At 65.1% G+C, this 16,617-nt stretch overlaps 1 protein-coding gene across 12 annotated transcripts in view; it reads left to right on the top strand.

Moving 5' to 3' along the window:
- The window catches only part of KCNQ2 (potassium voltage-gated channel subfamily Q member 2), a 35,592-nt gene extending 25,531 nt beyond the window's left edge, over positions 1 to 10,061 (top strand). For 4 of the 12 annotated variants that reach the window (XM_056108094.1, XM_056108091.1, XM_056108093.1 and 1 more), the window contains 6 exons: positions 3,581 to 3,804; positions 4,176 to 4,281; positions 4,523 to 4,654; positions 6,343 to 6,450; positions 8,906 to 9,029; positions 9,270 to 10,061. In XM_056108094.1, the coding sequence (XP_055964069.1) occupies positions 3,581 to 3,804; positions 4,176 to 4,281; positions 4,523 to 4,654; positions 6,343 to 6,450; positions 8,906 to 9,029; positions 9,270 to 9,980 (1,405 nt within the window). In that variant the 3' untranslated portion in view covers positions 9,981 to 10,061. The remainder of the gene's footprint in view (positions 1 to 3,580; positions 3,805 to 4,175; positions 4,282 to 4,522; positions 4,655 to 6,342; positions 6,451 to 8,905; positions 9,030 to 9,269) is intronic. The other 8 variants (XM_056108097.1, XM_056108095.1, XM_056108092.1 and 5 more) reach the window with 4 other exon arrangements.
- The last annotated feature ends 6,556 nt before the right edge of the window (positions 10,062 to 16,617 follow it).

The raw sequence follows: 16,617 nt of genomic DNA, 5'->3' as shown, positions 1-16,617 counted from the left end.
ATGCTGCACGCTCGCCCTGCCTCCCCCCACACACGCCTGCTTCTGGGACGATCTAGACCAGCCCACCCCGGCCCGGCCCCCAATTCCGATTGGCGAAGCTGGGCAGTGGCGGTCGTGCCCGCGCCCCCCAGCCCAACCAAACGATGCAGAAGCAGGAGGGGCTGGTCGGGGGCTCTGAGGCCCAGAACGGGCACCGGCGCCGCCCCCTCCCGGGGTCTCGCTCACCCAGCTCCGCTGCCGTGCGCCCCAGGACAGCTCCCCCGAGCCGTGTGCTGGGCTCCCCGTCCCCACAGGCCCGGCTCGGGCCGTGCGGGCGCCACCGTGTCCCTCCCCGCCCTGCCCTGCTGTCGGGTGTGTGGAAGCGTCTGTCCTGCTTGCTCTGGGCCCCTCCCTCCCCCCACGGTGCGGCCCCGGGCCGTGCCGGTGGCACCGCCCTTCACCGTGTGCATGCGTCGCGCTGGCCCTGGACACGCTGGCGCCGCAGCAGGCATGGGGAGGGGCCGCGTGACTGGCGGCCCCCGGGGCGGAGCATGCTGGCACCTCTGCACCCATGCATGCTCCAGTCCTGCACCGGGGGCCGGAGGACTGCCTCCCCCCACCCCTCCCTCCATGCTGCCTGTGTGTGCCCCGAGGCCCGTGCTTGCAGGGATGGCTGAGCTCCAGGCGGGGCGAGGACGTGTGGGGCCTGGCAGAAGCTGCCCTGCTTGCCCAGACTTCGTGTCCGGGTGCTTCTGGCCACATGCCGGTCCCAAGGGCCGGGCGCTGTGGCCAGGCTGCTTGGGGTTCGAGGGCTGCGGGCACCCAGGCCGGCACAGTGCTGCGCAGTCTCCCCGAATGCCCGTCCCGCTGCCGCCCGGGGCTGGCCCTTCCCCTGTGGATGCAGCCCCTCGCTACTCTGCTGGGACACGGCATGTGTAGACTGCGCTGTGGCCATGCAGCGCCTTCCCCGTGTGTCCGTGGACACCTTGGTAGGGTGGCAGGTTGGGGGCGAGAGGCTGGGCCTTGATGTTCGCCCCGGGCCCTCCTGAGCGTGCTTCCCTGGGCCCGAGAAAAGGCCACAGACGCCTCTCTCGTGCGAAGGGGCCTGGTGTGGGCTTGGCCCTCTGACAGGCGGCAGGGCCCACCTCGGCCCTTGCTTCTGTCCTTGGCATGGAGGCCAGTGATTTCACATCTGTGGGGTGCCAGCTGTCCGCTGCAGGGTGCCAGGGTGGGAGCTTGGGTGACTGGGTGGGGCCTGGGGGGTCCGGGGCTGCAGAGGACCAGGGTCTAGGAGGCCCCGGGACTCCTGCCTACAAGGCAAGGCCATGGCCAATGGCACCAGAATGCTGCCTGAGCTCGGTTCCTGGGCCCATGCTTTCCAGGTAGCAGGACACAGGGGTGCCCAGGCTCCTTGTGGGGCAGAGTCTTAGGGCTCCTGGGAAGGAAAATGTTGTAATTCTCCCACCAGCTGGGGGGCACCCGCACATGCCAGCAGCCTGGGGGTGTGGAGGGGCTGGCTCCTGGGAGTCATTCCTGAGCGCAAGCGTGTGACGGCTCCATGGGCCTGGGCCTAGCCACGTCCTGAACGTGGGCAGCAGACAGTTCTCAGGAAGCGGGCCTAGCCGTGTCCTGGACCAGACCAGTCCATGGGAGAGCTGGGACCGGGGCCCCCCTGCTGCAGAGATGGGGGGTGCGAGGGGAACATTCCTGCCCCAAATGTCACACAGGAGGACCCCACAGTGGAAGAGAATGTTCTGGAGGCTGGGCCAAACCTGGGTGCTGTCTGGGACTTTGGCTGCTCCTGGGCCCTCGTGTTCCCGTTAATCTGATGCTCTCCAGCACGTGGGAACGAATCAAGGCCCCACAGAGCTGGGCCCTCCTCCCAGAGCAGCCCCTGAGCACACCAGGTCCCGCACCAGGCATCATGCTAGCGTCCCTGGGAGACTCCTTGCCAGGACATTGGTCACGGAAGCTTCTCTGGCTACTGCAGAAGCCCTGAGCTCCAGTGCAGCACCCCCTTCTCATCTCCGCACCTGTGGGGGAAGCGGGTGGGAGGCCTGAGGTACCCCTGCCGGCAGTACCCTGGCCAGGTCAGTCACCCTGCTGGCCTCAGACTCTCTTCTGGGGGTCATTCAGTCACCTCTGACAGCCTCAGACTCTCCCCTGTGGGTCAGTCACCCCTGCTGGCCTCAGACTCTCCTGTGGGTCAGTCACCATGTGCTGGTCAGGCTTTCCTGGGGGCAAGTCACCCGGTACTGGTCAGGCTCTCTTGTGGGTCAGTCACCCCTGCTGGCCTCAGACTCTCTTCTGGGGGTCGGTCACCCCTGCTGGCCTCTGACCCTCCCCGGTGGGTCAGTCACCCCTGCTGGCCTCAGACTCTCCTGTGGGTCAGTCACCATGTGCTGGTCAGGCTTTCCTGGGGGCAAGTCACCCGGTACTGGTCAGGCTCTCCTGTGGGTCAGTCACCCCTGCTGGCCTCAGACTCTCTTCTGGGGGTCAGTCAGTCACCTCTGACGGCCTCAGACTCTCCCCTGTGGGTCAGTCACCCCTGCTGGCCTCAGACTGTCTCCTATGGGTCAGTCACCCCTGCTGACCTCAGACTCTCCCCTGTGGGTCAGTCACCCTTGACGGCCTCTGACCCTCCTGTGGGTCAGTCACCCTGTGCGGGCCTCAGACTCTCTCCTGTGGGTCGGTCACCCGGTGCTGGTCACACTGTCCTGTGGGTTGGTCACCCTGTGCGGGCTCATGCACTTGACTCAGCTGAGGGTCCTGGTTGGGGCTGGTGGGGGCTAGGGAGCCACGGGGGGCTGGCAGTGACGGCATCCAACAGCTCCCCAGCCTGGGACGGCCCGGGGCCTGCTCAGAGCCACTAGTGCTGGACTGTGCCTCTCTGTGTGGTCCCCAAGGGTCTGATTTCTTGGGACGGTGGGGGAAGTCACCCAGGGTAGAGCGCCAGGCACCACCCGCTGAGCCAACACAATGCTGACCTCCGTGCCCCCGACTCCTGGTGCTGCTCGGAGGGCATTAGAACCGCTGTTCTTGAGTGTTGAGTCCCCAGTCACCTGGGGTCCTGCCAGCCGTGGTGTCCGACGCAGCGGCCCCTCCAGCGGTGAGGCCTGCCTGAGGCGTCGGTCTCCAGAAGCTGAGTAGGCCTGGGCAGAGTCCTGGGAGCGGGCGACGGGCGCCCTAATGTGGCCGGGCCAACTGGGGGACCCCGCTGTCCGGTGCGTGAACTCGTGCTCCATCGCAGGGTCCCTGCCGGCAGCCCTCACCCCCGGCCCTGGGCAGGGAGCTGCCCGGGGAAGCAGGTGCGCTTTATAGGACCCGGAGGCGGAGCCAAAGTGATTTAAGAGCCACTGACATCACCTGGCCACGCTGAGCTCCCGAGTGGCCAGCAGGGCGGGCCGAGGGCCGAGGGCCAGTGTGCTTGGCTCTCACGGGCCCCGTTGGTCCCCCGTGGCCACTGGTATCCCCAGGTCTGCCGTCTCCCTACCTCCGTGGGGACCGTGTCCGCCTGGAGCGGACGCCCATGTCCGTGTCCCCAGTGACCTCTCGCTGTCTCTCTGTGTGTCCGTCTGTCTGTCTGTTCTTGCTGGAGCAGCCAGAAGGTCAGTTTGAAAGACCGTGTCTTCTCCAGCCCCCGCGGCGTGGCTGCCAAGGGGAAGGGGTCCCCGCAGGCCCCGACCGTGCGGCGCTCGCCCAGCGCGGACCCCAGCCTGGAGGACAGTCCCAGCAAGGTGCCCAAGAGCTGGAGCTTCGGAGACCGCAGCCGAGCACGTCAGGCCTTTCGCATCAAGGGTGCCGCCTCCCGCCAGAACTCGGAAGGTGAGTCAGCAGCCACTTCCCTGCCCATCTCCCGCACCCCCCCGCCCCGGAACCTGCAATGAGCCTTTCGGCACGAATGCGCGACGGCAGGCCAGGCACCCCTGTCCTGTCTGCCTGGTCTCACTCGGGACAGCTGTCAGCAGCTGGCGCCTGTTCTGGTCACAGCCGAGCAGCCCCCTCCTCCTGCCTTTCCACGGGGGTGTCCTTGCAGCCCCCCGAGCGGTCACTCCCAGGGAGAAGACCTGTGTGGAGAAGTGACTGCTCTGGGAGTGTGTCCGGCAGGGCCTGGCCACCTGCAGTCCCGCCCAGAGCCACTGGGGGACAAAGGAAGGTGTCGGAGTGGCCCCGAGAGCTGTGTCTCCTCCTCCCAGAAGCCAGTCTCCCTGGGGAGGACGTCGTGGATGACAAGAGCTGTAACTGCGAGTTTATGACGGAGGACTTGACCCCGGGCCTCAAAGTCAGCATCCGGGCCGTGTGGTGAGCTGGGCGCCCGCAGAGGGGCGCTCCCCCCCGAATGCGGATCGTGGGCAGGGGTCTGCTCCGTGTGGCACAGTGTGTCTCCCCCCACCCCCCATATTGCATGCCTGAGACGAGACGTGGATGCAGGGTCCCAGCGGGACCAAGGTCTGTGAAGCCAGGCCCGTGACGGGGCTGGACAACAGGGACGTCCGGCCAGTGGCTGGTGTGGCTCTGCTGACGGCCTCCCCGTCGCCCCTAGCGTCATGCGCTTCCTGGTGTCTAAGAGGAAGTTCAAGGAGAGTCTGCGCCCCTACGACGTGATGGACGTGATCGAGCAGTACTCAGCTGGCCACTTGGACATGCTGGCCCGCATCAAAAACCTGCAGTCCAGGCAAGAGCCCCTTCCTTGCCTGCCCAGCCCCTCGCGTGGTACCCCTGGCGGTGGTCTCTCGGGCCAGCGCCGGTGGACAGACTGCTGCTCCTCCCTGGGCCCTCACCTCCGACTCCCACGGGGCCTGTGTCCATCGTGGTGTCCCCTGTGCTGTCTGTTCTCCGAGTTGTGTTGTCCCCTGCCCGTGCTGCCGGGCTGCGTGTCTGTGTGTGTGCCCCGTGCACACAGCGTGGTGAGTGCACCGTGCCCCCACACCTCTGTGAGTGCATGTGTGTCCACCGGAGCACAGGAGCACACGCACTGTGCACCCACAGCAGAGTGTGTGTGTGCGTGCACAGTGCATCTGTGAGTGCATGCGGTCTGTTGTGTGACATCACGGGTGTCTGTAGGCATCATTACTCACATCCATACACACGTGTGCGCGGCCAGGCACATGCGTGTGCATGCATGTATCTGTGTGTCAGTCATGTGGTCATCGTGCAGAGGGACGAGAGTGGGCTGGCACAGAACCCCCAGGTACATGTCGCCTTCCTTCCGGAAAGAGGCCTCATGTGCCCTCCCCACCTCCCACGGGGCAGGCGAGACCCGGGCCTGCCGGCCGCCTCCCCATCCTGCACGCGGGCTGCTTTGTCAGCCTGTGTCACTCCCAGGTGTAAGCGAGGGTGCACGCCACAGGGAGCTGTGCTGTGCTCATTCCCCTGCAGGGGGCTGTGTCCGTTCACTGCACCACCTCCCTGCACCTGTGTGCAGTACACATGTGCTCTCAGGAGTGTGCTGTCCCCTGCACGTGTGCTCTGCCACCTTCACACAGGCACAGAACTACACATGTGCTCAGGCACACCTGCCCTGCTGCTAGGAGGGGTCACGTGGCTGCCGTCTGGCAGTTGGCCACTGGGGTCTCGGGGTCTCTGTGCCCTGGACGGCCCAGGGCCTGTTTCTGGCAGGAGCCGTGTCTTCACCCAGAGAGTCGGTTGCCTGTTTTGGTGCCTTCTGGTCCGGACTTGGAGGCCGGCGAGGGGCCATTTGGCTGGCAGTGCTCCCCTGGGCAAGGGCAGTGGGACTTTCCTGGCCACCCGGGCAGGTTCCTCCACAGAACTGAGCAGACCCAGCGTGCGTGCACGCAACCACATGTGAGCCACTGTGTGTACAGGTGTGACCAAGTATGTGCACTTGGGAGCAAACCTGTGTTACCGTCATGTGTTTGATCAAGTGTGCAGTGCTGTGTGTGTGTGTGTGTGTGTGTGTGAGCAAGCAGGAGTGTGAGCACGTCGTACACGTGCCTTGAGTAAGCGTGTCTGTGCACACTCGTCAGTGTGTAAAAGCAGTCCTGCCAACGAGTGCCAGTACCTTGGCGTGACTGTGTTCTCTGAGTGTCGGCTCGGGGACGGCGTGCCCGGCGCTGGTGTGGGAGGCGTGTGCAGGTGCTCTGCTTTGGGTCTCTCACTGCCGCTGTCTCCGCTCCCAGGGTCTTTCGTCCTGGCTGCCCCTGGAAGCAGACCCGCCCGGCACCTGCGGGCGCTCAGGATGTGAGCACTGGCAGGCCGTGCCGGGCAGCGGGGCTGGAGCGTGGGCGCGTCGGGGAGGTGGAGGGTCTGTGAGTGCCGTCGCTCCGCCCGCCCCTGCCGTCCAGCCACGTCCTGCTGCTTTGATGCGTTTGTCGGTGTCTCTTTTCTCATTCCCGCTGCCAGGATAGATATGATTGTGGGCCCCCCACCCCCTTCAACTCCCCGGCACAAGAAGTACCCCACCAAAGGACCCACGGCCCCTCCGAGAGAGTCGCCCCAGTATTCTCCTAGGTTCGGACTTGTCTGTTTGACGGCCAGCCCCTTCGCCCCAGGCACATGACGGCAGCCCCCTTTCCTCCCCCCGGAGGGAACGTCTGGCTCGGGGGCTGGCAGAGGCCTGCGCCGACCTCCCTCGGGCCGGGTGCTCTGCCAGCAGAGGTGACCCCCACGAGGGTCAAATAGAGGGCCCCTGAGGGGGTTCCGTGGAGGACCCGGCCAGGACTCTGGTCCAGCAGAGGCAGCTCCCGGCCACCACTGTCCCCCCGATGAGGTCGCTGCCCCGCCACTGAGCCGAGCTTCTTTAGTGAAGGACGCAGGCCCCAGAGGCAGAGTGAGAACCAGGGCCGCGAGGGGAGCTGTGTGGGCGATTGGCTGGTGGAGCCCACTCGCGCACCAAGGAACTATGGCGGGGGCTTCTGCTCTGAGGCCACGGACCAGGCGGAGGACAGTGCTTGCAGCCTCTGCTCTGGGAAGCCCCCGCCCAGCCCCAAGGAGACGCCACCAAGACCCAGCCCCCAAGGACGCAGACCCACATGTCACCAGCTTGCCCTGGCCTCCCGGACCCTGCAGGCAGCACACGGAATATCAGGCCAGCCCAGGGCCTGAGGGACCGTCTCACCGACCCCAGCAGCTCCCAGCTGGGCTGTGGCCCACCAGGCAGGCGCCGTCATGTGACAGGGGCGAAGGCGCTGAACCCCTGCACCTGGACCGTGTGCACCCAGAAATTCCAGAGGGCCCCGCGCTCCCCCCATTGGCATCTGCTTGGTGCCCGAGGGCCTCCCACACCCCTCCGCCCTCACCCTCCCTTGCATGTGCCAAGCATGAAGCTCAGTGTGTACCGGGAGGCTGCCCTGTGGCTGACACAAGCCTGTGGCCCCTTCTGTTTCTTGCAGCAGAAGGGAGACCACCCCTGGCTCCTCCCCCGGAGGCAGAGGGAGGGGTGGTCTCACAGGCTCCTGTGCCTGCACCCCAAACTTCCTCATGCACCGGGTGCTCAAATGAGGTGGAGGCTGTGGCTTCGGGCCTGCCCTGGCCTGGGCCCAGCTGGGGTCTCTGGCCAGGGAACCTGCACGTGCCTGCAGCTCTGCCCAGGAGCCTTGGCAGCCCACAGCCTCTCCTGTCGCCCTTCCTGCCCACACAGCAGCTGGAGGCTCCCTGAACCCAGGGCAAAGGATGCCGCCTTCCCTTCGAGTTGGCACCTGGGTCCTGTGGCCTCATTTGAGACCAGCTTAGCTGTGTTCGGCATCCGGCACACATGTACACACACGTACACGGTGAGCACACAAGCAAACCTGCCGCGAGAAGCATGCACAGGCGCATGCCGCAATACCACACAGGTATGTACGACCACAGGCAGCACACGCGTGTGCACGTGGTATACACGTGCAGGTGCATGTGCACCAGCGTGCGTGCAGAGTGACTGCAGGCATACACTAGAAAAGCACACATAGGATCAGGCCCTGACACACTCCTGGACGTAGGCATATGTGGCCACGTGCCAGTAGAAGCACGCAAGTACACACACACACACGAACTCACTCTGGTGGAGGCACACGTGCTCATGGTACACGCACAGCACTCCCACTGCTAGAAGCGCATGTGCACACGTGCACTCCAGGTACATAATAATACACACGCTCACGCAGTCTGTACTAAAGGCGGGCTATGCGTGCATGCCTGCACACATATGCACATGCCCACATGGGTGGCGTACAAACAGGCACATGGGCAGCAGTACATGTCTGTGTGTGTGCAGATGGTAGCACACACGCACATAGACATGCACACACTGTTTGGAGCATGCGTGCGTGTGCGTGCAGTCTGTGTGCTCACTCATAGAACCCTCTCGGTGGCCCTGACTGCACCCTCTCGTGTCTGTCTGCTGTGTTGGTGTATGTCTCTCCTGTCCTGCATGGCGCTCTCACCACGTCCTGCCTCGCTGCGAACATCTAACTGTCCCCAGCACACCCAGTCTGGCCTCAGTGGCACATTATGTGGGAATAAAGGTCAGGGTCAGGGACTGGACAATAGGACGGTGGGGCGGGCACTTGCCTTGCACACAGCCAACCCGGGCTTTGTCCCCGGCACCCCCGATGGTCCTCCGAACCCAACAGGAGTGACCCCTGAGCACAGAGCCAGGAGGAAGCCCTGAGCACCACTGGGTGTGGCCCCCAAACCGAAAGGTCAGGGTCAGGGGTCCGGGTGGAGGGTAGGGGACTGGGGACGTTGACCTTAGAAATCCTCCTCTTTACTCCTCATTAATGTGCCAGTCCCAGGCATGCGTTGGACAGGGCGTGGCCCGAGGGCGCTGGCGCAGGCAAGAACCGGGTGCCCGGTGTCCATCTGTCCTGGCACCCCGCTGCCCCCCGATAGCCCTGGGGGACTGGGGCCTGGCTCAGAAGGAGAGGGCCTCGGGCCCAGTCACGTCCTCCTGAGCCCGTGCTGGGGCGGGGTCTCTTCCCCGCAGAGTGGACCAGATTGTGGGTCGGGGGCCAGCCATCACCGACAAGGACCGCACCAAGGGCCCGGCTGAAGCGGAGCTGCCTGAGGATCCCAGCATGATGGGCCGGCTGGGGAAGGTGGAGAAGCAGGTGGGTGAGTCTGGGGGCGCCACGCTGGCCACTTGCCAGCTTGGGCCTCAGGGGTGCCCCTGGGTCCCACCACCGTCTCTGCTGGCAACCAGGGGCCTGAGCCCCAGAACCAGGGAGCCGGGTGCGTAGCCCCCTGCCCGGAGCAGCCCGCATCCAGACCCCTCTGCGGGAGAAGCTTGGCACCCACGTTTGGGAGGATCCCGACCCTCCCCGGGAAGTGACCCAGCACCCACCTTGCAGGTCTTGTCCATGGAGAAGAAGCTGGATTTCTTGGTGAACATCTACATGCAGCGCTCGGGGATCCCCCCAACGGAGACCGAGGCCTATTTCGGGCCCAAGGAGCCGGAGCCCGCGCCCCCCTACCACAGCCCCGAGGACAGCCGTGACCATGGTGGCAGGAACGGCTGCATCGTCAAGCTCGTGCGCTCCACAAGCTCCGGAGGCCAGAAGAACTTCTCGGCGCCCCCTGCCCAGTGCCCCCCGTCCACCTCGTGGCAGCACTGCCACGCCCGCCAGGGCCCTGGCACCTCGCCCGTGGGTGACCCCGGCTCACTGGTGCGCATCCCGCCCCCGCCCGCCCACGAGCGCTCTCTGTCTGCATACAGCGCGGGCGCCCGGGCCAGCGCCGAGTTCCTGCGGCACGAGGAGGCCACGGGCAGCAGGGCCCCCGAGGCTGGCCTGCGGGGCAGTGACACGTCCATCTCCATCCCGTCTGTGGACCACGAGGAGCTGGAGCGCTCCTTCAGTGGCTTCAGCATCTCCCAGTCCAAGGAGAACCTGGACGCACTGGCCGGTGGGTACGCGGCAGTGGCGCCCTGCGCCAAGGTGCGTCCCTACATCGCCGAGGGCGAGTCCGACACCGACTCAGACCTGTGCACGCCCTGCGGGCCCCCGCCACGCTCTGCCACAGGGGACGGTCCCTTTGGGGACGTGGGCTGGGCCCGGAAATGAGGCAGTTTCTCCAGCTGCCCCTGAGTTTCCGTGAGGACCCACTGGGCCGTTTTCCCGGTGACAAGGATGGACTGTTGGGGTGCAGGGTGGGCCCTGGTCTGCTGTGAACTCGGCAAAAGTCCTTTCCCAGGAGGGCTGCGGTGCCCACTACAGACAGTGGACCTGAGCGGGCTGGAGCGGGGATGGCCACTGAGAACTGGCCCCCGAGGGGGGATGGGCAGCGAGGGGCAGTCTGGAAGTGCTGTCCTCTCTGGGGGTTGCAGTCCAGGCCCGGGACTGTCTCTTCTGCACCTCCATTCCTTCCTTGCCGGCCCCCGGAGTGGGGCTTCCAGGCCAGCCTCCCACCCTGTTCCCGGGTAGGGGCCACCCCAGGGGCAGCTGCCCTCAGGAGCCTGCCCCTGCGCTCGCTTGGGTGTGGGACACGTTCCACAGGGTTCTGAGAAGGGATCAGAGAGACATTGGGTGTCTGGGGTAGGCCCCTGCGTCCCCTCTGCCCTGGCCAGGCGCCGGTCACCAGGCCACGGTCAGCACTGTAACAGAGACAGGCCAGCAGGGTGGCGATGCGGAAGTCCCCGTCTCCACCATCCCACACAGCGTCTCTGTGGGAGCTGGTCCCCACCCACTCTGCACTGCTGGTCCCAGGTTCTGCTGTCCCTTCCTGGGCCCCATGGGTGAGGGGCACTAGTCTCCGAGGTGCAGGGGAGAAAGTGGGAGCCGGGGCAGGTGAGAACACATATCGTCTCGTTTGGGGGGGAACCCCAGCTAAGCCCCCATGACCTGTCACTGCTCCCCCCCACGGGCAGAGGGCGGACTGCTGTCTAAGGCACTAGCCCATGCGTGTCTGTAGGAGGGACTGTCCTCAGGGCAGCTCGGTCTGTGTCCAGGCCTCGGGGTGCTGTGTCTGCCGCCCGCAGGCCCCCCTCCCCTTTGTCAGGTGTCTCCCTGCAGGAGCAAAGGGCAGGGCCAACACCGCGCTGACCCAAAGGGTCCCCAGGGACAGAGGCTATCTCAGAGCTGGGGGCCACTGGCCACGCCGGGCCCAGGGCCCCAGAGGCCAAGTGCGTGCCCAGCATCCTGCGGTGTTTGGTTGGAGGCCCTTCCTTTAGTACTCCCATGACCCCAGGATGGCAAAGTGCAGCGGCTGAAGGACGGCCCCCAGGAGAGGTGCCCAGCACCCGCCCAGCATGTCCTCGCGGGCACCACGCTGCTCTGGGGCCAGGGGCAGCAGGCCAGTCACCAGCAACCCGGGCCTGGAGCCCGGCCAGCTCTGTCCCTGCAGGGGCTCCACTCTGGCCCCGGGCCCCCTCTGTGGAGCTGCTGGTCTCCCCTAGGAAGTCGGGCCCCAGCCCAGTCCCAGCAGTGTCACCCAACGTGAGGGCCTAGGCACACCCGATCTGAGAAGCGCAGCAGGAGGAACGGGAGTTGCCGGAAGTGGCACTCGGTGACTGACCTCTGGCAGACGTCCCCCCACGTGAGCAGCATGTGGCCGGAGCCAGGCACAGAACACACGTCCTCACACAGCTCGCTCGTCCATGCACACAGCCTGTGCGCACGCGTGGGCGTGGATGTGTGCTTCTGGACACGCATGCATGTGCCATGGGTCTGTCTCCTGGCTCTGGCCCTGCAGTGAGGAGATGGGAGCTGAGTTCAGGTGGGGCCAAGAGTCTGGTGGCCTTGTGTGTCCGGCTGGGATGCTGCCCACCTTGACCACACCACCAGTCCTGACCCTCCTTAGGGCCCCCGTGCCCACGGAGGGGCTCCCTCATGCTCCCGCCATGTGTCTCTGAAGCCTGTGCTCTGTGAGCTCTGCTGGTGAGGGAAAGGAGGTGGCCCTGAGGGCCGTTCTTCCTGGGGCGAGGGGGCTCCAGCTTCTGCTCTGCCCCAGGAAGTTGCAGTTGTTGGGGGCAGGGCCCAGCCCTGAGAAGTAGCTGGAAACCTCAGGGGCAGACGAGTCTCAGGTGACGACCTTAGTTGCAACCTGTCCTGGGTGCCGTTTGAGTCCCAGGACTGTGCCCTGTAGGCCGGGCTGCGCTCAATGGCACGCCCCTGAGAGGCAAATGAGAGAACAGGCCCTGGAGAGCGCAAGGTACAGTGCCGGGCTGGCCAACGGCTCCTTCCACCCTGGCCCGGGCTGGCTATCCTCACTCCTGCAGACGTCTGCTCCCTGGGCTGGTCGTGTGAGGCTGATTCGACATACTCCAGCTATGCGCCCGAGGACAGGCACCCTAGGTGCCCCAGCGGGTGTGAGAGAGAACCAGGGAGGGCTTCCCGAAGGTGGTGTGGAGCTTGTGCCTTGCTCCATGAAGCCTGGAAGCGTCCAGCCAGGGCTCGGCAGCTCCTGGGTTCTGATTGGAGGGGCAGAGGCCAGCAGCTCGCCTTTAGAGGGGGGCCTGGAACTGGGAAGGAGGTGCCCTCCTGTGGGGTCTGGTGAGGGTCTCGGGACCCCGTGAGCAGGGACCAGCTGGGGCTGCTGGGTCCTGAGCTTTCTGCCCCCTGTACCCACGTCCAGCTGGGTCTCACAAGCCCTTGCCTTAAAGTGCATCGGCAGGAAGTCACAAGGTCACCCAGTCCCCCTTGGCATCTGTGAGTACCACGGGAGGCCGTGACCCTCTGCCCGGCGAGGACGGGGCCTCCGTTCCTGGGCCCCTGCGTGACCCGCGCCATCCCCGTGGCTGCAGTCCCCACCCGCGCCGTTGCCTTGGCTGTCTGCACTTTGTTCATGCTCCAAAGAACCCTCGAATGCCTTCGGTACCGGCTGCGCACGCCCCGCTCCCCTCGACAGACCGGCCTCCGTGAAGGCGTACCCCAGCACCACCCGTCTGCCAGTTCAGGACTCACGTTCCCACAGACCAGCCCAACAAAGTCACGGGCAGCCCTCCCTCCACCGCCTGCCGGGCCCAGGCGGGTTGGCCCAGGATTCTGGGGTGGTGACCGGCACAGGGGCGAGGCCGGTTCCCGTGGGCTGTGCACTCAGTAAAACGCAGTGACCAACCTGCATGGGCCTGGCCTCTTTTCTCAGAGACTCCAGGCCACTGGCCTGTGGTGGCAGGGGCGGGGACAGTCCTCAGGCGTTTGCCATCCCAGAGGCCCTCCCAGGTGAAGCCAGCAGGCTGCGCTGTCAGGTGGGACCCCCCCCACACACCCAGGTGTGCGGGAGGTGGCCCAGGGTGCAACAGGGCTGGCAGCCGCTTCCTGCCAGCTGCCTCCTTCTGGTCCACATGCGTTGGCAGCGAGTCGGGCTGCCCTGTCCCCCCCGGAGCCCCTCAGCCTGACTGCAGTGTGTGCTGATCAGGGGAGCTGTGCCTGGCTGCCCTCCAGAACTTCCCACCCTGCCAGACCCTACCAGGGGGCAGCAGAGCAAGGGACCCGGCACACCAGTGGCCAACTAGTGCTGTGCCCAGAGCTATGGCCTGCGGCAGGGCTCGCGCTGCCCCGTGGCCCTGCCGTGCAGACTCAGCTGTGGGGTTTTCAGAAAGTTCCGCCTGGGCAGGGGGAGCCCAGCACAGGCTCTGCCTGCAGCCCGAGGCTGCCCACCCTGTTCACGCCTGTCCCCCAGCAGGGCTGACCAGCTGCCAAGGGCTCGTCCCCGCCAGCTTGAGAGGGGGCCTGACTGTGCTGCCTACTCTGCCCAGAGCTCCTGGGGGTGCTGGCTGCCCCTCACTGATGTGCCTGTTTGGGTGCAAGAGAGGCAGCCCCCCACTCCTCAGCCCCTCCCCCACGGCCCCTCCTCCCTATCATCTCTGACCTCATTTCTCAGAGTCTCTAGGAACTGTCACCCAGAGACCGGGTCCCATGGGACAGATGCTTGTTGCTCTCATGGTCTCAGATCTTGAGAGGACCATGGGGACCCGTGGGGGTGACCCCTTCGGGCCAGGCACAGGACCCTTTTGTCTAGCCACTCAGAGGCAGAACTTCCTGGAGTGTCACCGTGTGGCCCAATGTGGCTGCTGGACTCTGGCTATTACATCTTTATCCTGCCAGCAAAGAGAACTTGCGGAGAAGCATCTTCTCCCTTTCAGAGCTTCTGAAGCCTGGGGGGGGAGTGACAGTGCAGCCGGGGTGGGGGGGGGGGGGTTTGCCTTGCACACGGCCAACCTGGGTCCTAGGGCTTCCCATATGGTTCCCTCCCTAGCCCCCAGCTCCACCGGGAGTAATTCCTGAGTGCAGGGCCAGGAGTAAGCCCTGAGCATCGCCAAGTGTGACCCCCCCACCCCATCCCTGTGCCAAACAGCTTCTGAAGTCTCTGTCTCACATACATACACGTGCAAATGGCTGTTGACAGCCCAGCTGCGACCAGAGTCCAGGTACACGGGGCTGGTATGGGGCCAAACATCGCGGCTGCTTCCCACAAAACAGCTCCTGGGTATGGGGGGTGCTGACCCCATGCCCAGAGGAGGTGACGCTGAGCTGGGGAGTGCCCCCCTCGCAGCCACCTGTTGGAACTCCTCTGCCCTCTGGTCTCAGGCCCTTTGCAGACTCGGTGGGGCATGGGGGCCCCGGAAATACCAAGTTCCTCACCGAGTGTAGGCTGAGGCCCCACACGCTCCCTGAGTGAGGTGAGGCTGCGGGTGGCGAGTGGGTACAGGGGCTGGTGGCCCACCCCCAGACCAGCATGGCCCCCTGCAGCTCCGATTCCGAAGGGTCACTAGCCCTGGGGGAGGCTTCCTGGCAGAAGTGAGTTGAGTGCGCCCCAGCAGTACGACCTCTGGCCCTCTGAGGCCATTACCCACAACCCTGTACCCCAAACAACTCTGGACATTCCTGGGGTCAGACATCCTCATCCTCTCCCCACGTGCGAGGGTACGCTCCGTGCTGGGGGCAGCAGGCATCAGCTTCAGTCTGTCCCAGAAATGGCCCTGGCACACGCACCTGGCCTGTCCCCCCTGACCCCGGGAAGCCTTGTACATCATAGCCGAGCTGTCCCAGTCTACAGACCTCCCTGGCCCTTGTGGTTGGGGCAGGGGACACAAGCCCCAAACCAAAGGGGAGGTGCCGGTCCCGGCCCCCGCACGTCGGGGTACCTGCTGCCGACTCCGGCCCCCCATGCCTGCACCCCTGTGGCACGGGGCAGTGGGTGCTGAGCGCCACCGAGGCCTCATGCAGAAGCTTGTAGCCAGTTGGGCTCCTGCACTCAGAGGCCAAGGCAGCAGATGTGCAGTGGCAGAACCAAGCCGGGGTCAGTGCCCAGCAGCTCCTGTCCCAAGGACCCCAAGCAAGCCCAGGCCAGAGGGAACAGGAAGCACCGTCCCCGCTCGGGCCTGCTCTGCTCATTCACACCGTCCACCTTCAACCCTGCGGCCCGTCCAGCCCCAACCATCCACAGTCCCCCTCACTCCCTCTCTCATCCACCCACACTGGGTCTGTGGAAAACAAAGAGCAGCTGGGTCCTGAGACCCTGAAAGATGCCAAACACCCCATTTCCTGGTTGTGGCTTGGGGGTGAGGTCAGATGGTGCCAGGCAGGGGGACAGAGGGGCAGGGCAGGGGTCAACTGAAGGTCACCCGGGGCCCAGCCCCCCAGAGCTGCCAGAGACCCCGTCTAGGCCCAGTCTGAGGAAGGTTCCCCCAGGTGTGCCTGGGTGGGGGCCCAGCCCGGAGGCCAGGAGTCTCCCTCTGTGCCTGAGTGCTCCTGGCCTGGCCTGGCCCTGTCGGTGGCCACAGAAACTACCGCCAGTGAGGTCATGTGGTCACCACAGCGGAACCCGCCCTGGCCAGCCTGGGGGTCTCAGGAACTGAGGGGCAAGCACAGTGGCCGCCCTGGTGGGGCTGGGAGGACAGCCTGTGGGGGCGGAGGACATCGACGTGGTGGCCGCACCAGGAGCCCTCAGGCGCTGCCGTGGCACAGACCCAGGACAGACTCGAGCCCTCTGCAGCCTTCTGGTCAGTGCTCTCTCGAGGGGTCCTGGGTCCCAACCCGCCTCTCCCTGAAGTGAGGCTGGTGCTGAGACACAATCTTGAGTGAGCAGAGGGAACTGCTGATGCACAGGAAGGCCTGCCACTCTCACCCGGCTCACAGGGCCAATTGCAGTGTGTGTCTGTTGCGCCTGCATGTATGTGGTGCGAGGCTGCTGCACATGTGTGCTGTGTGTGTGTCTGCCGTTGTGTGTGCCTGCCGTTGTTCGTGTGTGCCTGCTCATATGTGCCTGTGTTCCTGCACATATGTGCTGTGCTCACATCTCTGTGCCTGAAATGAATGTACATACATGTATACCCATGTATTTGCACATGAACGTGCATGTGGGGATTGTGTCTGTGTGTACGTGAGTGTGCATATGTGTACACGAGTGAAGATCTGCATGCGAGCACGTGTATGTGGACGGATGCTGCATTTACACGTGTGTGGATGGGAAGATGCTGCGTTTGCCCACGTGTATGCATGGGTCGATGCTGTGTTTGCACACGTGTGTGGGGCTGTATGCTGAGTATGCACATGTGTGAGCACTGCAGGCCTTCAGGTGCAGGAGGGTATGTGTGTGTGTCAGCGTGCACATACACGTGTGTTTATGTGGTGCCTCTGTGCGATTCTGTGCATGTGTGTACCCACATGTGTGAAGCCCTAGAGACCTGCAGAGACCCAGGAAGATGAGGTGTGGGCAGTGGTGGCCTCACCCCGCCTGGGTCAGTTCTGCTGCAGCCAG

The sequence above is a fragment of the Sorex fumeus genome, unplaced genomic scaffold, assembly GCF_029834395.1.
Source record: "Sorex fumeus unplaced genomic scaffold, SorFum_2.1 ptg000193l, whole genome shotgun sequence".
Taxonomy (NCBI): domain Eukaryota; kingdom Metazoa; phylum Chordata; class Mammalia; order Eulipotyphla; family Soricidae; genus Sorex; species Sorex fumeus.
The sequence above is the reverse complement of the archived record's forward strand: the minus strand, read 5'-3'. Positions and strand labels throughout refer to the sequence as shown.